The sequence below is a fragment of the Centroberyx affinis genome, unplaced genomic scaffold (assembly GCF_046629955.1).
Source record: "Centroberyx affinis isolate AG114_WGS23_722 - 3 ecotype Tasmania unplaced genomic scaffold, CSIRO-AGI_Caff_v1 ptg005345l_1, whole genome shotgun sequence".
Classification (NCBI taxonomy): Eukaryota; Metazoa; Chordata; class Actinopteri; order Beryciformes; family Berycidae; genus Centroberyx; species Centroberyx affinis.
The window spans coordinates 34,299-56,650 of record NW_027282668.1 but is presented as its reverse complement, the minus strand read 5'-3'; the positions used below and the strand labels follow the sequence as shown (position 1 = coordinate 56,650).

Genomic DNA, 22,352 nt, shown 5'->3' with positions numbered 1-22,352 from the left:
TGAAGAACTTGGTTGACACAATACACTCTTAAACACACATAACCATGCACTTAAACATATGTGCCATAACTGCACACATAATCTAACACACCTTTTCCCCCATGAACTAAACCTTCCTCCAAAAAAACGTGCCTGCTATCCCCTTACAATGCATTTCTGTTGTCACACGAGACTCACACACACATATTTACTCATACACACTCCCACAGGAGAGCAACATTTTTCTTCCCAACTAGACGTCTGGCTGCTCCCTCCTCCTCCTCCTCCTCCTCCTCCTCCTCCTCCTCCTTCTCTCTCCCCTTTTTTTTTTTCTGTCTCTAAGCAGGTGCTGAAATGAGACACTAAATAACTATTAGAGTTAGAGGAAGGGCGAGAGAGAGAGAGAGAGAGAGAGAGAGGGAAGGGGGGAGGAGAATGAGAGAAAACGAGAGAGCGCTTCCCCAACAGTAGCGGAGAGGGAGGGCAAAGGAGAGAGAGAGAGAGAGGGAAGGGAGAGCAGAGGAGCTTAGAGAGAGGGGATCTGCATTGTAAGTAGCTCAGAGAACAGCAAGTGGTGTGGTGTTTTTCCAACCTGTGTGTGTGTGTTTTTTTTGTTTCGAAAAGGAGAAGAAGAAGAAGAAGAAGCACCGGGCAGGCGGAGGAGTCGGAGCACAGATTTACCCGGTTTTTAAAAGTGTGCGAAGGAGTTGAACCAAAAAAAAAAAAAAAAGAAAGCAGAGGGAGGAAAAGGGAGGAGAGAAGCCGGGAGGAACACAAGGCAGCAATGGATAGCACAGTGGCTCAGCCTGACCCGGGGATGGCCTGGATTCACACACTGCTGCTGGCCACCGTCCAGCACACAGCACACTAACACCCATGAGGTACTGAAACATCACTAATAACTCTCTCCTTTTTTTTATTTTTTTTGGTTTATACCACACGCAAGGAAAAAAAGTGCCCAAAAAAAAAAAGAAATCTCAGGCATTGGCGATCCGCTCCGTGAGTCGGTTCTGTTTGGGAGTGAAAGTTGAGCTGCGTTGTTTGTCCGCCTGCTTTGTGCGCCGCCGCTTTGTGTCGGGGGTGGGGGGGGGAAGTAGTGCTTTGCTGCTTGTCAGGTGCGTTGCGTTTCTCTTGACAGCGGTACATCGGCCTTTCCCTGCAAAACAAAGGTGGCCCTGTGGAGGCGGAGGATACTGTTTCTATACGGGGTCCAAACACAGCAACATATAGCGTGAGATGAGCTCTGTGTGAAATGCAATTTTGATTTTTTTTTTAACAGTGTAAAAAGAGACTTTGAAGCGTTCTTGGAATTGGATTGGATAGTATTGGATAGTATTGAAAATATTCACTTTCACTTCAGCTTTTTTTTTTTACTACACTGCAAAAAAAATCTCCATCTTAACAAGTCATTCAGTTTGTTACTGAGTCCTCAAATCCCAAGTTTTCTTAAAACAACATTCCACTCGTTTCCAATGCGGTTTCAGGAATTTTCTAGAAATGAAGTGTCAATATCTTGAAACCAGTCAAGAAAGTGACACTTGCTTCTACAAAATTCTCCAAACAAATTGATCTGCATTGGAAACAAGTGAAATTATCGAACCTCACTGGCAGATTTCCTCACTTATTTTAAGAAAATTTGGATTTTCCTGACTCAATATTGCACTGAATGCTACGATGGAGATTTTTTAGCAGTGTACTGTCGTTGTACAGCAGGTCCCAGCAGTTTCCTGATAGTATCCTAACACCCAAGCTGCAGATATACAGTATAATGAGCTGTACAAGTAGATGCATACATCCTGCCAGACGAATATTAACTTCCCTGCTGTTAATGTATTCGGAGTCGCCCTTCGCATGGATAATGTCTGGAGCTCCTTTAGGTCGTGGAGGTGAGGCCCGGGCTGTGAGTGCGATGCTTACAGTGCGGCAGCAGTAGAGTTGCTGCGGAGCGGGGCAGGTAAGTGCATGTCTGGAGTATGTTGGATGAGGGGTTGTTAAAAAACTGTACATGGCTGAAAGTTGGCGCCGCCGTGCACGCTCTCTCTCTCCCCCCCTGGTTCCCCTCCTCTGCGGGACGCTCCAGCAGAAGAGACACACACACCTCCTCTGCCTGTGGCTTCGGGCCGAGAGAGAGAGAGAGAGAGACCCCCCGATGATGAGTGTGTGTGTGTGTGTGTGTGTGTGTGTGAATGCGTGTATGAGCCCTTTAAACGTGTGAATGCGTGTATGAGCTCATGCATGCAGACGCTACACTTGACTGTGTTATGCTCTTTGCTGTCTCCAAGTCTGTAAGTGTGTCCGTCCAAGACTTTACTGTCTTTTATTTTGCTTTTGGACAAATGAAAAAGGAACATTATTCTGGTTTCTGTTCCTTGTCTCCCTGTTTTTTTCCCCCCTTTCTCCCGATTCCCCACCAAGAACCCTCCTGCCATCATCGTCAACTGTCCCATCATTGTCTGTTTGTCCACTGAACCAAGTCTCTCTCTTGTTGACACTGCTTCACGAAGGAGAAACAAACAGCAATGATGACATTCAACAGCTGGGTCACATTACTGTTTTAGTGCCCCGAGAAGCTATCACCTGCTTTTTCTGACCTACGCTTCACTTCTTCCTGTCCCGTCTCTTTCTAAAAAAAAACGGCATCAGACACGGTTGCAGCAGAAGGGTGAGCCAAGGCGATGTCTGCTGTCCTGATGACTAAGTGTACTGTCATGTGTGTGTGTGTGTGTGTGTGTGTGTGTGCCCGTATGCCTGCGTAGATGTCTGGGAGTACATATTTTGGCTGAAACACAAATGGGTAGCTGTGGGTGTTTTCTGGATTATCTGATTTACTACGGTATGTCTGCCCTCTTAATGCGCCACCTGCGCTCGGGCAGACACGTCCCGGCGCAAAAGCATAAATCAGGGGGCGAGTCGGCGAATCGTCCCAGACTGGAGATCCTTAGACTGTCTGTTAAGGCCGATTGGATGCTTGTTCCTCATCATAACACCGAAACTGTTCTGCAGCGCTAATAAACAGTCCCGACGTCTAGTTACATATTTAGTATCACTGACTAGGGATGGGACGGTAGGCTTATCTCACAATGCGATCCGATACGGTGATATGGGGTTCGAAGTTCAATGGCAACAATGGTCTGACTGTGCAGGATTCTGTTTATTTCCGAGCCACAAATCTAGAATGTAAACAACAATTTAAAAATGGCATAATATAATTTGGATGGAGAGCTTGTGAAATTGTGATGGGCAAGCCGTCTCATTTGTGATTGCTACAGCAGAATAAAACGGAGCTGATATCGCCATTCATTTTTCAGGTTTTCGTATCGCTATATATTGAATTTCGATATATCTTCCCATCCCTATCACTCACTTTTTACTCTTTAGCTAGGAGTGGATTTCTGCATGATGGGCTTCAGTTTGCATGCCTGCTCATATCACACACAGATTCATCACTCTATCACTCACAGCGCACCTCCCTCTTTTCCCACTTCCTCCCTCCCTCCCTCCCTCCCCCGAATCGCTCCATACGTCTGGAGAGCACCTGCCCCCATCACCTGCCACTCAGACAGCGTCTGCCTGTGAGACTCTGTATGTGTGTGTGTGTGTGTGTGTGTGCTGTGGGGAGGCGATACAGGATGCCTCACCCCGCCCCTCATCCCCCCCTCTCACTATACCTCCTACCTCCCCCCCCCAGCTAAACCTCGTATGCAAATCCTACCTGCGCACGTGCGAAACGAGCGAGTTTGTTTTGGCGCTGACCTGCTTTCTAAAAGTGGAGCAAAGCCACTCGTTGACCTCGGCCATTAAAGTGAGTGACACTGATATTTCGAGGAGGCTCGGCCACTCCCCCCCCCCCCCCCCCCCGTTTTTTTTTTCCAAGCCCGTGGCCTAAATAGCAGCGGGCCTTAATGGTGCCTAATGGTAGCCTTGGCTTTTTTTTTTTGCACGTGTGTAGTCGAGCTTGCTTTTTGTTTGTCTCCTTGCCTCTCCTGCTTTAATGGGCAATTTCAGAGGAATGAGCGGGCCGAGTCATCCGGGGAATGTGGAAAGGAGTGTGTGTGTGTGTGTGTGTGTGTGTGTCGGTAAGGTCTCGTCTGGGGGGGGGTTGGGCGCCTTCTCGAGTTGGACGTGAACTTGCCTTGGAGCGTATTGTATAAAACGGACCGAGTTCAGGATCTGTTTGCGTGCGGATAATTCATTAATCCCGTGTTTGCTGTGGGGAAAAGAATTGAACGTACTGATTAAGCGGTGACCCCCCCTAACCTCTCGAAAGCATAAATCATTAGGTTTCCTGGTGGCGTTTATCCAGGGATCTTTGCATAGCTGTAAATAGCTCTTGTCTTTTTATTTGGTTAACCTGCGTGTGAGAGAATATTTGCCCCACATGTGAGCGTCGAAACAGACGTGAAAAAAACCCTGAGCCCGGAGGCGATGTGTGGAAAGCCCTTCCCTGCTTGTGTTGCTGCACACCTGTCTAGGACTGTAGCCCTCGGGGTGGGGGGGGTGGGGGGGTTATTTCACATTGTGACTCGGCCGATATGATGCGGTGTGCGTTTCACACATGCGCTCGTGCAAGATAATACGGTTTCGGGCGTTTGCTTCTTCGGTAAAAAATCGTTCCCGGTGCTTTTCCGTTCGGTTGAAAATGCAACTTGAGAGAAGAAAGAACCCGTCGGGGGTGTTTTTTTTTTTTTTTTTTTTTTTTTTTTGTCTTTTCAAGCATTCAAATGTTGGCATTCGGCCTCCATTCAGTTCAACGCCTTAATCCCCGATGACTCTGTGTGGTATTCACAGGTTTGTTTTTAATAGTTTATAGCCTTCACCTCCGGGGCAAAAAAAAAAAAAAAAAAAAAGCAGAGGGGTTTCGTGGAGACCTGCCGCACGGTCAGCTCGTTAGGCGTGCTCCACTCCCCCCCCCCCCCCCCCCCCTCCGATCACGTTTCAAAACAACGAGCAAAAACCCTCCGGACGACTTGTCCATACCTGTCCAGATAATAAAAAAAAAAAGCGAGAGGGGGGGGGGGGGGAGAGAAACTGGAGCAGAGCGCCGCACAACAGCCGAGGAGGAGAGACGCATCAGCGGTTTGTCGTAAAGTAGGTCAGCCTCTCCGGATCGGCTCAGATCGGAATCAAAGTGCTCCGATTGACGGTTTGAGTGCAACCTGAGATCAGAATACACCCGATGCATGAATTCAGACCTTGACTGGATGAATTGCAGTTTTCTGTTTTCATTCCAAAGTGAGATATCCACCGTTGGAGAACATGTGACACCTATCTTTGTCGATAGTTGTGTGAAATTAGCACTCGGAATGGACTGTTTACCGCCAGATTACCTTTGAGGCATTTTAGACGATTTTAAAACGCGTGTTTTTGAAGATATAATTCGCTAACGATATGTTTTTTTCTTTCCCAAAACGAAGGCGTAATGTTTCATGTGTTAATGTGGCCTGACCAAACATCCTAGATCAGCACTCCTTTTCTTAGAAGCTTGCTGCATGCGGATAAGCATCGTCTGTCAGAAGGTACTGATTATGAGATTTTCTGGATTTACCGCGTGTCGGATCCCTGGCCCTCTCATCGAAAACGGCAGCTTTTATGACTTATGACAGCGCACCATAATTAGATCGGGTAATTTCCATACGATCGTCAATAGCCCCTTTGTGGCTGTTTGTCTCTTGTTGTCTGATGGCTTTCTATCTGACTGAAAGTTGGGAGGGTGGGGAGGGAGGGAGGGAGGGAGGGAGGGAGGGTAGGTAAAAGTTCCAAAAGTCTTGGCGTTTACGCGTGAGATGGTCGGGGAGGTCAGGGGAGGCCTTCCTTTTACGTCTTGTCGCTTTCAATCAAATGCAGATAGTGTCACACACACACACACACACACACACACACACACACACACACGTATGTTCAGGCGTGTGTCCACAGAGGGCCTTATGTATGTGTCATGGCTGATACTAAGCCTGGCTGTCAGTACGCGTCTTCCTAGAGTCTTGGTGGGACACGGGGGGTAGCTGCCCAAGGCTGTAGGGGAAGGATTAGGAGGACCCACACCATGTGTAAACATTTGGGTAACCCCCCCCTCCACCCTCCACCCTCCACCCTCCACCCCCCACCCTCCTCCATAGCCTCTGGGAAGCTCACCTGTCTGCACGGGAGAGGAGCGAATACCAAGAAGCCCTCTGACCCGAATTCACTCCGCCGCACACACACACACACACACACACACACACACACACACACCATCCGAACATCTGATCTGAGGAAACGCTGATTAGCCCGTCACCGTGACTGATTAGTCCTTCACTTTGACTTCTCCCCGATTCCAGTTCAAGTCTCGAGTTAGGTTTGTTTTTGATTGGGAAATTTGGAGATGAGGCTCATCCCAAAGTTTCCATCCAACTGTCAAGCAAGTTTTAAGTGAACTTTTACAATGTTGCAACAAATAAAAAGGGAATTAGGTATGTTGCCATCTGCCTGGTTGAATCAATTCTTTATTTCAAGAATTGATCAGTATTAGCGCGGTTGTAATTGTTCTTTACTGTGCTGTTATTGTTATTGTTGGCCATATTACATGCTGAGTCCACAGCTAGGGCTGGGCGATAATTCAATATTATCGTTTATCGTCTTTCAGTGGAATCATGTTGATATGATCGTGATGATATGAAGATATTTTAATATCGTGACACACGTTTCTGCTGTCTAAATTGATGATGACAAGCAAATTTTACTTAAAAACTCTCATAAAATGAGGTATGGTAGGAATATTATTTGAATGTTTCTGTTTTGTTTGACATCACACCTAACATTACCATTTGGTTCAATGAGATGAACATTCATTTGATTATTTAACCTGATTTTGCATACATGAACCATATCGTGATATATACTGATATCGAGAAAAATCCTTATGATTATCATGATATTGATTTCAACCATATCGCCCAGCCCTATCCACAGCACTCTGAAACAGTTAGATGCAAATTCATGAAGTGCAAAAGTGGAAACATTTTTTGGTCATGGTGAGGAAACACCATGACCAAAAAAATGTCCAAAACACACAAGTGAAACAGAGGACAAAAAGACCAGTCTTAAGAAGGAGCTGTCATTTTCAACATATCAACACACATTTGTGTTACTCTTCTGCCCGTATGTGTTGTTATTGCTGAGAACTAGCACAAACATGACATACAAATATGTTGAAAAAGACACATCCTCTATAAGATCGCACTGCACTGACAGTATTTTCAGTTCCAGTTTAGAAATCTTGCTGTTTCTCTTGGCAAGCTCACAAAGTCTCCTTCCTATCCCAGCACTGATACAAGAACCCGGCTTTGGCAAAACACGCAGATCCATGGAAGGAGGTTTTCCCAGAAGTGACGCTGAGTGATGTCATGTCTTGTCTCGGCAGACAATGCCGGGCTCTTTAGTCTACCGCTTGGCAATTAGTGGTCCGATGTGACCGAGTTAAACTGCGATCTCACACACACACACGAGCTGCTCACACCACACTGTCAGGACACTCCGCTCTGTCTGACCAAACACACCGGGCTTACGGTCATGGAGAGGAAGCTGGTGGGGGGAAGGGGCATGATATGAGGTATGGTTTTCCATTGGAAATTTGCTTTTTGTAATGGTTACCATGAAGTGTGATCGGTATTATGGACACGGCATGTATTGCTAAGTGGGTTGAATATCCAGGTTTACAGCTAATTCTTCACAGCTTCGTCACCCACCTTAAAGGAATAGTTCACCCAAACATGAAAATTCTACTCACCCTAATGCCAAATGAAACACAGGTGAAATTTGTTAGTCCATATAACACACAGGGAGGTTGCCAGCACAACTTGGTAGCAGCCTTCTCCAAAACAACTGAAGTCAATGGGGACCTGTTCTTTAGAGTTCCAAAACAAAAACAGCCAAACAATCACACTGTGAATAGAAAGACCTATACACCATTATTTGTTGCAAATCAATCAGCTGTAGTTAAGATTTGCACTAAATGATGGTGTAAATATACTGTAGGTCTTTTTGGAACTCTGAAGAACTGGTCCCCACTGACTTCAGTTGTTTTGGAGAAGGCTGCTATGGAGTTGTGCTGGCAACCTCCCTGTGTGTTATATGGACAAACTTCACCTGTGTTTCAACTGGCATGAGGGTGAGTAGATGATGACAGAGTTTTCATTTTTGGGTGAACTATTCCTTTAACATTACAAACAACTGAAAAAGGAATAGGTTGATCCCCCAGTATGACCTTTAAAGCTTCATCACCCTTTTAGCGACCTCTATCTGTGACCAGTAGGAACTGCAACAATATTGACAACGTGTGTCTAGCTCAGCTTATGGTGGCCTGTAATGGACAAAATTAATAAAGTCACTTTCCCAAGCTAGAGAGGAGTAAGCTAGCTAGTGAAGAGGTAATATGCAGACTACTGGGATGATAATACTTCCTTATGTGGCTTAAATGAGTTGTAATGTTGATCGCTCGCCCATAGCACTGTTAAAAATGCCAGTAGGTGGTGGGGATTGGGAGTGTTTTGAAACTCCAAAACAGTACAGGCCGGAAATTGAGTTGAGAAAGCCAGAAAACTCAGCTCCTAGTGAAGTAATGGTTGAGTCATTGGTATTGATCAACTCTCCTACTAACCCCCAGCAGATTTATTATGAGCGTTTTGTGCTTTGAGACAGTAAAAACCTTACTTATTGCCCCTTTAAACCAATGTTGCCATCACACACCCGACATTAAGAAAAGTAAACTGTGTAGAAACACTGCATGTCTTCACTTCCATAAACCGCAAACAATTCGAACAGTGAACCCATTTGTTGTAACACCCTCCTCTACCCCGGGCAAACATCAAACAAACTTTAATTATGCGATTACACAACATTTGCCTCTTTCACGAAGCTGAATCAGCAGTGGATTTATGCTCACATTTACGTGATACGGGCCATTAAAGGATTATTCCGAACCGTCAAGATGAAAAATATTACAATACAAAAAAAAAAAGCCATAAAAGAGATGCCAGATCGCTATTCATTAATCGCTGTATGCAGACACGCCGTCTTAGAGCAGCCTAGAGAAATTACAGGGGGGAAACACTGGCAGCAAAGTCCATAACACTCACAAATAACACCCTGCTATGACAAGGAAAATTATAAGTCTCTGGAATTGAAATGTTAATGGCGTGATATAATTGTATCAATGCGAGGAATGCACAATGCATGTAATCGGATGCTATTATGTTTTTGATGAGTGCGGTGGAGGCACCTTATCGCACACTTTTTGGTATATTTGAGATTGCTTGATCAAATGTGCAGATAACTAATTTTCGACAAAGATTATGTTGATTTATGACTAGCTGGCGCAGTGGAGATTTATGGGAGCAATCAGCTGATTAGGTGGCTATTGAGAGATAAAATGCTCATGAGTTCTTCCCAGACAATACACTCTAAACCAGGAACTAATCCACATGCAGGCTTCAGTGAAAGACCGTACGTAGAAGTAAATAAAGTGTTTTGGTAACGCTGTACGTCTACAACAGCCGGTAATCACATCCAGACACCAGTCACCTCGTGTCATTCTGCAGCAATGGTCTTGGATGTGTTTATATGGCTCAGTGGCTGCACTATATGAGCGGATCGGTTCGGTGTGTATAGCAGTATAAGCAGTTCCCACACCCTCTCAGGTGTCCTGTGCTCAGGGCAGCTTGGCCCAGTCACACAGATAAAGGCTGCCTTTGTCTGCGACTGGGAACAGGTAACCATTTGTGCCTGTACCCGTGCGCGTGTGTGTGTGTGTGCGTGCATGTATGTGTGTGTGAGAGAGAAACAGAGGGAGAGATAGAATTGACCAGGCTGCCAACCTTTGCGGTAAGAATAAGTGTTGCTATTCAATAGCCACATATTCATACTGTAGCTATATAGATGTACTTACATTCAAGGGTGTAAATAGAAAGAAGGGTAAACTATAACCTCCAGTTGGTGATTGTCTTAAGGCAGTGATTCTCAACCTTTTTCATATCAAGGACCCCTAATTTAGTCCATATTAGGGCCACGGACCCCCATTTGATGAGATTTTGTCTCTCGGACCCAAATCTGAGAATATTTTTATTGTCAGATATGATTTTGTCCAGAAATTTATAACTATCTGTATTGTAGGTAGAGAGATAACAGTGAAACTATGATCAAAACAGTCATTCTTCTACCTTCTCTAATGGCGTTAACTTCTTGTAAATGAAATAACAGTGAAGTTTAACAACTCATCAATTTGCTGGGGACCCCCTGAAACTCCATCGAGGACCCCTGGTGATCCCCGGACCCCACGTTGAGAACCACTGTCTTAAGGCAAACACACACCAATATAAACAAAAATCAGTTATACTTAGAAAAACGTTAATTTATGCTTTTTTTCCCCTTAAAGGACACTCCTTATCCTCATATAAATGCCATTAGGTTGATACTACTTGATGATAATGTATACTATGAATTAATCTGGTTAAGATTTATGTCAACATAAAGTGGTGAGTCAACTATGAAGCTAAGACCTGTGACGAAGGTCCCAGGCAGGATCCAGGACTTTGTGGTTACATGGTGCGCACCTCAGCCAGCCAAACCACCAACTGTCAGTCTATCTGCACAAACACACTGACTTTATTTCTTTTTGGTTGGAGGACAGTTTCTTTTGGTTGTTTGGTTTGGTTGGACAAGTTCTTGTGGTGGTACCGTTGGTTTTTGGGTGAGGCTGTTTTCATAGTGCTGCTTCTGGTTGCGTTGTTTACATTAGCTAGCTACATCTGTCTCTGTATCTGTATCTACATCAGTTTCGAGCCCTTGAATTTTAAGGTGGAACTCGAAGAAAGAGAACACACTGATATTTCTGACACCAAGTCACTCGCCTCGGGTGAGCAGGCGAGCTTCACTTCATAGATAAGAATGGCGATGATGCAGCAAAAAGGCCTACAAAGCCTACAAAGTGTGGCACAAGTGTGAAACCCTAATCAACTTCTATGAACAAAACAGAAATATTTTGTCATTACCTTTTCACGGTCGTCAAACACCAGCATGATCATTAAAATGTCTTTTTCTTGAAGTCTCAAAATGCTAACGAGACTCCTCTCTTGCACTGAAGTTTGCTAGCTTGTTAGCATTTTGTGACTTCCAGATAATGAAATTATAATGATCATGCAGTTGTTTGACAGACGTGAACGGGTTATGGGCAATTAACAACAACATATACATTTTACATAAATTATTAGAACACAGAAAAAGCGACCACAGAACATGTTGATTTATTGTTTTGCCCACAGAAATTGAATAGGGTTTCGCACTTGTCTTGGCGTGGCCTATTTGAAATGGCATTCTTCTATGCCTTACCCAGGATCCAACACTTGCTGCCTTCAAATGGAACTTGAGCTCGTGGTTACGACATGGGAAGTCGTGTACACGATATGCTTGGCGTTCAAGTGGTTAAGTCGCGAGAGCACTGCTGCTAGGCAACGCTGCTAGTCGGCGTCTAGAAGCCACCGAGGCTAACAATTTAGCTAGCTAGCGAGCGGGTAACGTAATGCAGGAATTGCAAAGGCATAATGACAGAGGAAAACAAGGAGGCCGTTGGGAATATCAACATTTTCCTCAGACATATTATAAAATTACTAAAAAAAAACTCGACTAAAATTACAATATATTAACTTACCATCCACTGAAAAATGAACTTCCATGGCCTCCACCATTTCTGAAAACCTCAACAAACACGTCACAACTCATGAACTCAGAGCTTTCAGAAAATTTCCACTTCCGAAGTCGTGAATACCACAGGAGGGGGGCGTTCATATGGCCTCTTCTCATGAACACGGTAAACACGACCCCACACCAACTGAATTTGACCCTGACTCAGCTAATGTGGCTATGCTAACAAAGCTAATTGCTAGGCTAAATGCTACATAATGAGTCCACGAAAATAGAGCCATTGGAGCAACACAAATGACCTCGGGGAACAAAGTGCTAACGCTAGTGCTAACGGCTACTTGACCCCAAATACCGATTTAAAATGATTTTATGACAAGCCAAAGAAATTCAGAAGTTTCCGCCAGAAAATGAGTCCAGCAGGACAGTCTGCAGTAATCAAGGAGTACTGTCTTTTTGGGACAAGCTGTTGCTAGTTAATTTGATTAGAAATCCAGTTATATGATTAGAGATGAAACAGCAGTCTGTTATTCAGAAATACAGACCAGTGAATGCATTCAATGGCCAACAGAATTCAGTATTCAACAAAACCATGTAATAAACTGACTTTAGGTGGGTGTACCCTGCACTACATTCCTCCTTATATATGTGTGTGTGTGTGTGTACGTGTGTGTGAGAGTGTTTATGTGCACACGTGCCTGTGTGTGTGTTTGTGTCTGTACCATTCCATTCACCTGGTGTTTAAGTCAAAAGTTGAGGATTACCTGCTCAGGAAGCAGCGGCGCTTCACTGGCCTGTGTTTAAACAGCCTGTCAGAAGAGTTAACTTCATCACCCGCTGGTAGGTTTTAACAGGCTTTTACTGTAAATATTCAATCAGAAAAGGTGCCAACTGGCTAACGCGGGCCGACAGGAAGGTGGACAAACAACCGGAGTGATAGATGAGTATAGATCTCAGGTGAAAGGTGAGAGTGGCGAGGATGTGCTCTCTTCCTCTGCCTGTCTATCTGCTGTGGTATTCTGTCTGGGGCTTGTGTGTGTGTGTGTGCCCGCATGTGTGTGTGTGTGTGTGTGTGTCTAGAGATGATAAGTACAGGGGCTGAAAGCTGTGTGTAGAGCAGTCTTTAATTAGAGCAGGAAGACACGGCTCAGGAGACACACTACACCAGACTTAAGTATGTGTGTGCGTGTGTGTGTGTGTGTGTGTGTGTGTGTGTGTGTGTGTGTGCATGGAGGAGCATGCTAATTCCAGACGTGAGTGTCTGCTCAGTGTGTGTGTGTGTAGACAGTCAACATGTTACAGTAAACTCCAGCATCTATAGACAGCCTGAATAGTTTGTAAAGTTTATGTAATGACGCATTCACTGTTCATTATAACTGACTTCGCTGTGTAACACTTGATCAAGTCTGTGGAATCCTCTGGCAACACTAAGCCACATTGCTAACAGTGAGTTGTGTCCAGTCAACCATATTTAATTGCTGGATAAGTGGTTTGTTGCTGTATTGGTTAAGAAGACTAAAACACCAGCAACGTTTTGTTCCTTTCTTGATGAAACATTCCAGTTTTCTCCCGTTACCTCCTCTGCTAGCTTGAGATATTTGAGCTAAAATCCACTCAAAACACAATTCACATTCGTTATTCCGATGATCTTGGGCAGTTCAGGCAACAGTTTATACTCATGAACTATCTCCCAAAGTTAGAAAGCCAGAGGAATAAGACTCTCAAGCATCAAGCAGCATGTTCTGAAGCTGCTCCATTGAAAATAGTGGTTGACTTTTTGGACTCAGAATGTTTGTTTGAGCTTTTACATCCAAATAATAATTTCCTTTTTGTGTAGACAGTCATAAATTAGAAAATGTACCCATATATCTGTCAGTGGAGCAGCTTCATATCACCCAGAGAATCAGGCTCTGGCACCTAGCTTTTGGAGAGATTAGTTTTTTAGGTCATAAATCTAGGATCAGTCGCCCATGGTCATGTGGTTTCACATGAGAACATCTGTGAGTTCTGTCTTAGTTCTGTTTTAAATGGAAGTCTGGTCCCTTTCCACCTGGCATTAACATGCATCTCGAATTGGGATTGTGTCTAGATATGGTTTAGCTGAATTTACACCTGACATGAAAATGCGTTTTTGGTATAAATTGAAATTACATTTCTCTTTGCACCACAAAACACAGATTGGTGTCCATGTCAGTTCCCATCGTAATATTTACTTTAAAGTTAACAGTAGCCACCTCATCCCGCTTGTTTCCCATCCACCAGCATCCTGTCAATCCATTTTGACAGTTATGTTACCCATTACTATCGAAGTTGCTTGCAGCAGTTTGATTTATGTGCACTTCCAGGTTGGGTCCATGAATGTACGTTTATTTCCATTTAGATAGCTGCTGTGTGTGGACTTGAGACACATTTGCTCTTTGTTTTTAATGTGGCCCAATGCGCCACAAGTGGTTTGGGTGATCAGATCTTCAATGCATCTTAGGTGCATTCCCACCTGAATTGTATAACTTTTTACACTATCCATTCGTAATCTGATCACCTAGGACGCATGTTAATGCCAGGTGTAAAGGGGGTCACTAGCTGAAGTTACTGCAATGGACAACAGGAGACAAAGTGCAAATCCTGTGTTTGGTGTCTTTCAACTGAAAGGTAAAATGCACTGAGAAAAGGTTTTGAACTTTTCTTTTTAGTCTCCTTCGTTAAGACTCTTTAAGATTAAATCGACTCTGTTTTCCTTCTCTCCTTCAGCTCCCATGCGTTCATTCAGCCATGCTCCCTGGGTATGGATTCTCGCCTCTCCCTGACTTCCAGCCCCACCTTCACGCGTTTCGCTGCCGAGGAGAGAGCCCCAGCATGTGGATCCCTGGCTCAGGCGAGTCCCAGGCTCTGAGCGAGGCCCGGGATGACAGGCCTCTCCTACGCCCGTGCCACCACAAGCATGTCGCCGTGTGCCAGCAGGAAACTTTGGCTTTTATCGAGCTACAACCGCCGGTGACTCCTAAACTCAACAGTCTTGGCTCTCCAAGGCCAATTGTTACTCTGGACACACGGTGCACAACGCATTCCCTGCCCCAGAATGGTTTCAAACACACCCTAAATGAACTGAATGAGGTTCAAAATGGCTGTCACAGGAGCAACCCGGACAGTAACCATGAAACAAACTTGAATTTGGACTCCCACAGACTTCTAGATGAAGATGAGTTTGAATGCCAGAATGGCATCGGGACTGATACTTCTCCGCAGGAGCACACCGAGAAACCACGCACCGTCACGACCATATGTCGCCCTCTCCACGCAGCTCTTAGCCTCCCCCTGTCGTTCCCTCTGTCCTCTCTCTACACGGACAGACGGACAGACACACAGAGAGACTCCTGGGATTCTCAGTTACCTTGCTCCCCGTCCTCCCCAGAAGGTTCCGGGTTTCAGAGCCCAGACTCCTGCCAGCCACAGAGGAGAACATCACAGGGTTCACTGAAGGAGAAGTCAATCCGTGAGTACAGTGCGCTTTCCAGTGTTCCAGTAGTAGAAATTTGACCAGGCTGAAATAACAAATTAGGCTTTACAAACACTTTACACACTTTCTGTTGAACCGGTGAAGTTATTTTGTTCTTTTTTCGTCTTGCAGGGCGAAAGATGCGAGTTTATTCCCCGGACAGCCCGAGTGATGAATCTCTCAGCAGTCCAGTTCTGGATGGAGACTACATCTTCCCAGGACCCTTCGCATCCTTCCTGGAGGAGGACCTCAGTGGATTATCTTCCCTTGATGAAATGACAAGTCCTTCGTCCACAGAGAGTGCTACAGATCTCCTAAACCTCAATCACCCAGATACGTTCAATTTGCCTGCAGAACCGCTGCAGATAATAGAAGACGCACTACCAGGGGTGGGAGAGGACTGTGGGAGCGTAGAGACTTCGAGTGCCACGAGGGGGAGCTCTTTATCACGCCCTCGTCAAGGGGACCACGAACGGCGGCGGTTCTCGGCTTCAGAACTAATATCCAGACTGCAGCTGTCCCAAAGAAAGAACTCCTTCACCCTGAAGCTGGGGAAATCGCTGTCTGCTCGGGTCGCCTCCAGGGACAGGCAGAGCTCCAGCAGCCTCAACCCCAACCCTGACTGTGAGTAGCTGCAAACAGCTAACCCAAAGTATGCTAACAGCTAGCTTAAAGCGGTCCAAAAACAACCCCCAAGTTAGCCCGAACAGTCTCATTCATTTGCATTTACTTGTATCTTGAGTCCAGTGCAAAACCTTGACCAGATACCATGTGGCAAAACGGGTAAAAATTGCATTAGACCCAATGGAAGCCATGGCATTAACAGATTCTAATGCAGTGGCTTTCTTCTTGAAAGTCAAGTCTCGGAAATAGGTCAAACTTCACCATTTGTCCTACTGTGCATTAGCCATGACCTTGTGGTGGCGAGCGCAGACCACAGTTTGAGATAAGAGGGATGACTGGACCAAACTCTCCTAAATCCTAAACCTAATATGAAGCCATAATGCTGTACCATCAAAGGCTATTTATTTGTCAAGGCTATCTACAGCTATCTCTGATAGCTAGCATAAGAAGGCCCAAACAGCTGTGGCTTCATCAAAGAGCCTTGAACAGCGGAGAACCTCAAGAAGCTACCCCAAAGTATCCAAACACTTACGGGAGTTAGCACCATTCATTCAGTGTGACACAATACCTGCTAAGCTTTTGTCCTTGTGTTAAAGGAGTATGAAACCTTAAACTCACTTTTTCAGCTGTTTATCAATGCTCATGGCAATTTTTGCAATGAAACACAGCCATCCTGCTCATAATACTGACAATACATCACATAATACTTTTTTCCTGGATTTTCTGTGCAAATCCTGGCTTACTCTCACCAACTAGCAACTGAAAAACCTTTGACCACATAGTGTTGGTTTGGTGGTTTACATCAGTTTGCACACCCACCACCACTTTCACTTTCTGCTTTTTTCCTCTCTAGGTAAGTCCAACTCTAAGCACCGCAGCTCAGGGGGTTCTAGTGATAGCGCCCCCCACAGTCCTGTAGGCCCTCCACCTCCGCTGCCCAACAGTGACAGCGGAATGCCATTGCATCGTTGGAGCACAAAACTTGGGTAAGTAGTGATCGAAAACAAATGTTTTAACAGTTTTTGCCAGTAGGAAACCCTGAAGAGGCATGTACTGAGTCAGTGAAACTGCCTCTATTGTTTTTCATGACAACACACCTATTCCCAACAGAATGCGAAAGAAATCCATAGAGGAGGACTGGGGCTCACCTCCCACTGTTGCCAGCTCGAAACGCTTGTCACGGTTTTTGCCTAGTTGTGAGTTTCCCTGCAATATTTTGTTTTTTCCATAAATGTTTGCCTATTGTACCCACTCTTTCCCACTCTTGACATCTATCTCTCGGCTCGTGCTTCGTCCTCCAGCGATTCTGTACCAGGAATACAGTGACGTCGCCATCAACAGAGAGATCCAGAGGCAACAAGGGAAGGAGCCAGGTACAGAGGAGGAGGGGCTTAGGGACGAGGGCTCCGACGGCACCCCGTCTCCGTCTAATCTGTCTCCGTCCAGCTCCTTTCGTTCATCGCGAGGCTCGGCTTTTGCCCTGTGGCAGGACATCCCTGATGTTCGGAGCAGCGGCCAGCTTGACAACTTCAGCAACGAGGAAAGGAAATTACAGGAGGTGAACGTGGGAAATTTGAGGAAACTTCAGATTTTTGGAATTGCCTTCGCCTTTAAGTTTTACTAGTTTGCGTAATTGCTCAATCCCCTACTGTTCCTTAGCTCACATACTGTTTCCTCCTCAACTCAGGCAAAGTTTGAGTTGGTGACATCTGAGGCATCGTACATTCGTAGCTTGACGATCGCCGTGGACCACTTCATGCTGTCCCAGGAGCTTGGGGAGTGTCTTGGAGCCCAGGATAAGCAATGGCTCTTCTCCAAGCTGCCAGAAGTCAAAGACGTCAGTGAGAGGTGAAGTAATACGGTGCCGACGTGCCTCTTTTTCTCTCAAAACCTCTGCTATTTTCTACATGTCTTACTCATTCTGTCTCCTCCTCACATTTTCTGCTCACTCACTGCCTCTAGGTTTCTTCAGGACCTGGAGCACAGGCTGGAGGAGGACATTCTGCGGTTTGATGTGTGTGACATCGTCCTGGATCACTGCCCGGCGCTACGTAGGGTTTATTTACCCTATGTGACCAACCAGGCTTACCAAGAGCAGACCTACCAGCGTTTGCTGTGAGCAACTCCTTTCACTGTATGTAGAATATATCAACAGTGACGGACGTCTGAAAATATATGTAAGGACTTGTAATTGTGTTGGAGCACTCTGCGCACACTGGCACAGCTGCAATACATAAACAGCCTAATTCTTTTGTGCCGGATGTCCACAGCTTTCTGTAAGGGTGTTCGGGTGTTATTTTACAGCTGCGTGATCTAACTTGCATATGGTTCACCTAGTTTGCAAACCCTGAGTAGGCTGAGCAGTTTTGTTCATACTGGGTTGGCAAAAGCCTAGTTGGTACAGAAGTTCTCGAAAAGTAGTTCTCAGCAAATGCCATATCCGTCTAAAATCTGTTTCTAGCTTTAAATTTCCATCTCTTGGTCCTTCAGGCACGAGAACGCTCGTTTCCCCAGTATCCTGGCTCGTCTGGAGGAGGATCCCATCTGCCAAAGACTTCCCCTCACCTCCTTCCTAATCCTCCCGTTCCAGCGGATCACACGGCTCAAAATGCTGGTGGAGGTACACGCTTCAGCTTTCACCGCTGAATTCATGTTAGCACTTGAATCCAATTATGTGGAACTGCAATGGGGGTAATATTTGTACTGGCCAAGCAAATTTGCAGTAGCAGATTTTGCCCAAACACCGCGAATAGCAAGAAGAGGCAGTAAAGTTTACAGTTACAGTTTCTTTACTTTTCAGAATATCTTAAAGAGGACAACGCCAGGCTCACGAGATGAGGACACTGCCACTAAAGCTTTCAATGAGCTTAAGAAGGTAGTGATGATCATCCACAACGACCAGTTGACTGAGTACCATTATTATCACTGGTGTGACTCAGCAGTAATAACTATGTTGGTGTATATCTTCATAGATCATCAAAGAATGTAATTCCAGTGTGCAGTCGATGAAAAGGATGGAGGAGCTCATTCACCTCAACAAGAAAATTCATTTTGAGGGCAAGGTAATTGAATGTCTTTTTTGATATCTTTACAAATTTATTATTCTCTTTAGCCCCATTCGCACAGGACTAATATTACCTGGGGACGTCCAGTGATTCGTAATAACTGTGGACATCGTCTGTGAATTTAATTCCATGTGAATCTGTCATGTCTGTGATTAAAGTAAAAATTCCTGTATTTTGGTGAAGACAGAAGTGCCCTGATAATACCAATCCTGTGGGAATCAAACTCTCATAATTACAGTTTATGTCGGCTTATGTCATCACTGTTACTATATATTTATACAATGTATCTTACTTAGCTAAGCGATTCCTTGCCTTCTAGATATTCCCCCTGATTTCGCAGTCTCGCTGGCTGGTGAAACATGGTGAACTACTGGAGGTGGACACTCAGACTATGAGCATTTCTGGGTCAAAGTTCAAGTTACCCACCAAGCCTGTGTACCTCCACCTGTTCAATGACTGTCTTCTGCTGTCCAGGAGGAAGGAGTGAGTGATATGCTGTAGATACAGAGACAGAGACAGAAAACACTGCACTGATTGACACAACATGCGACTAAGGAAATGATCTGAATTGTCAGCTGTTCCATCTCGGTGCTGAAATGCCGTCTTCCGTTTCTTTGCAGCACATGGAAGTTCATGGTGTTTGTGCATGCCAAGATAGGAGAGCTGAAAGTGAAGGACCTAAGTCAGAAGCTGCAGGGCATCTCAGGCTTCATCTTCCACCTCCAGCTGTGTGAAGGCCAGCAGCTCAAGCATCAGATCCTGCTCAAAGCCCAGACTGAGTGAGTAAGAACTCACCGTCCTTCTCAGGCTTTACCAAACCATCGTCAATAAGACTTTCTGTATATCTTTTACAAGCCATTTTCATACATGTTCTGATTGATTTGAGTCTTTGCTTTAGTCTTCTGTATTGGCTAAACTTTCTGCTCGTCTTTCTTTGTGTCTACTGAGGAGTGGAAAGCAGAGATGGATCACAGCGATGTTTCCATCCAATCCGCTGGAAGACATTGAGCAGGCCAGTGAGAACGATGGTCAGTCCAAAAGCTGAAGGTTGAATCAACACAAGCCCCTTTAATCCTCTCATTCTTTTCTGATTTTTTTTCTTTTCTTTTCATCTCAGATGTATCCCAGGTTCAGTGCATTAAGAGCTATCAGGCCCAAGAGCATGATGAGTTAACACTGGAAAAGGCTGATATTCTTCAAGCTAAGACCATTACAAGTGACGGTAAGAGTCTGAGACACAAACTGCATCCCACCTTCAACCTGTATCCCAAATTTGATAATGTACTCTAAGCCAGTGGTTCTCAGCATGGGGTCTAGGCCCCGGGGACCACCAGGGGTCCTCGATGTTTCGAGTCGAGTTTCAGGGGGCCCCCAGCAAATTGATGAGTTGTTAAACTTCACTGTTATTTCATTTACAAGAAGTTAACACAATTAGAGAATGTAGAAGAATGACTATGTTGGCCAAAGTTTCACTGTTATCTCTCTACCTACAATACAGAGTCATGGAATTGTGGACAAAATCATATCTAACAATAACAATATTCTCAGATTTGGGTCCAAGAGACCAAGAGAGAAATCTCATCAAATGGGGCAATAAGTTGGGTTTGTGTTTCGGTGGTTGTTTCAGCTATACCCAAGCAGTTCATCATACTCAACAGTGGTTTGCTTGAATTTCTAAGGCTTGTTCTATTTTTCCAGGCTGGGTGGAGGGCATCCGGCTGTCCGACGGGGAACGGGGCTGGTTCCCCAAAACCTACGTGGAGGAAATCACAAGTCGCAGCGCACGCCTCCGCAACCTCCGAGAAAATATCCGCATCAAGTGCGTCACGCAGAAGCTCCAGGGGGAACACTAAACGTTTTGTATTGCGACTTGTCCTGTGTATACAGCTGTGTGTATAATGTCAAGTGTGCACTTCAGTTGGTAAGGCTTAGTATTTTCAAGCTTCTGGATCATTTGTTTTAATTTTAGATGGATGTGGGACCTTTATATAGTGTGCAGGTGCTAAAACATGCCGACATTTGTGACCTTTTTTTTACGCATAATGGTTACCGAACTGTGTATCAGCGTTTTTCCTTTTGCATGCTGGCTGTGAATGCATTCAATACTTTTTGGAATTAGAGAGCAAAGCTGTTGCTCTGTACTCATACATTTTCATTTTCAAAAGGCATCTATACATTAAGAGTCTGTTGTCAAAAATTCAATTAGGTCAACATTTTTAATCTTTTTTCCCCACACTGCCAAAATTTGTAGCAGCATTTTCTTTATGCATGCAGCCTGTGAATGCATTCAATACTTTTCAAATTAGAGAGCAAATTTTTCAAACCATCCATGTTACAGTAAATGTGGTAAAAAGGTAAACTGGCAAATTTACCAGTGGTGCAAGAATGTAAACATTTCCCAAGGTAAATCTGGTAAATATGTACATTTCCTAGTTAATGTGAGTGGAAAAAGCTCTCTCAGTCCTGGCACTATGTTTTGTTATGGGTATGACATACCACATGGCCAACATCCTTCTTCGGATTGGCTTCTGTAGTAAACTGAGATATGGGAGGTTATGGGAGGTTAATTCAAAATTGGCAAAGGCAGATCCTGCTTTAGTGTTTGCGAAGTTTCCGTGCATGACCCAGTTAAGGACAGAGCGCATCAGTTTTTGGTACCGTTTTTTTTGCCAAACTGGTGGCACTTCTGAGCCAGCACACTACTGTGTCAAGCATTTTCCACACACATTAACCAGGAAATGTACACACTTAACAATTTACCTCAGGAAATTTGTACATTTACAAACTCTGTGGTAAATGTGCATGTTTACCCACATGTAGCGTACATATACTGTACACTAAGAGTCTGTGGACAAAAACTACTGGTGTAATGAGTTAAAGTGACCATCCTTAATGTTCACAGAAAAGAGGATTCCCCTACAAGAATCACATTATTATAATACACTAAGCACTGTATTACATTTAGGCCTACATATGTCCCATCTATAACTGTAAAAATCCCCAAGTGACCAATAGCACAGTAAGAGAGCTGCTGGTGACTCACATGACACATTGTTGATCAACCACTATTATCGGCATTCAAATGCAAACTCTTCCAATGGCACATGAAATGTTTATAAAACTACTTTTGCTACATCTAACTAAGTTGTTAGTTCTAATTTAAATGATTGCTGTTGCAGCATGTGTATTTATACTCCTATAGCTGGTTATTCTCTATGGAGATACTGATGTAAATTTACAATACTGTAGATGTACTTCACTACATGTATAAAGAGTAGAATATGGTTCATTTACTTTTATGACGGTAATTTATATTTTACAAAAATTATGGCATTCCATAACAATACACTTTGCAGTCAGATATTAATATCAAAAACGACAATAAATATAAATACTATAATACACTGGATGTTTACTGGATTTCAGCGCATCACTGTAAATGTTTAACCATTGAAATAAATCTGAATACTTCCACTTTAGTTTTGAGTGAATGATTTTGGAACACTTCACATCAGACTCAA

The 22,352-nt window shown here is 44.4% G+C and overlaps 1 protein-coding gene across 2 annotated transcripts; it reads left to right on the top strand.

The window, feature by feature from the left end:
- Positions 1 to 486: 486 nt before the first annotated feature.
- arhgef19 (Rho guanine nucleotide exchange factor (GEF) 19) lies at positions 487 to 22,200 on the top strand. Of its 2 annotated transcripts, none has more exons than XM_071546593.1 (16): positions 487 to 860; positions 14,398 to 15,139; positions 15,275 to 15,766; positions 16,620 to 16,752; positions 16,877 to 16,962; positions 17,068 to 17,324; positions 17,454 to 17,614; positions 17,729 to 17,881; positions 18,257 to 18,386; positions 18,567 to 18,641; positions 18,739 to 18,828; positions 19,151 to 19,314; positions 19,452 to 19,610; positions 19,783 to 19,859; positions 19,949 to 20,053; positions 20,530 to 22,200. In XM_071546593.1, the coding sequence occupies exons 2-16, from the start codon at positions 14,419 to 14,421 to the stop codon at positions 20,682 to 20,684; spliced, it is 2,958 nt and encodes a 985-aa protein (XP_071402694.1). In that variant the 5' UTR covers positions 487 to 860; positions 14,398 to 14,418; the 3' UTR covers positions 20,685 to 22,200. The 2 variants fall into 2 exon arrangements, with proteins under 2 accessions (XP_071402694.1, XP_071402693.1); XM_071546592.1 differs by having other exon boundaries at positions 19,780 to 19,859.
- The last annotated feature ends 152 nt before the right edge of the window (positions 22,201 to 22,352 follow it).

Excerpts from the sequence above, each read along its gene's own strand:
- arhgef19 (XM_071546592.1), top strand. The coding sequence starts at position 14,419 with ATGCTCCCTGGGTATGGATTCTCGCCTCTCCCTGACTTCCAGCCCCAC. Across the intron at positions 17,882-18,256 it reads CAGACCTACCAGCGTTTGCT|GCACGAGAACGCTCGTTTCC; the intron begins GTGAGCAACTCC and ends TTGGTCCTTCAG. Across the intron at positions 19,611-19,779 it reads CTGCTCAAAGCCCAGACTGA|GAGTGGAAAGCAGAGATGGA; the intron begins GTGAGTAAGAAC and ends GTGTCTACTGAG.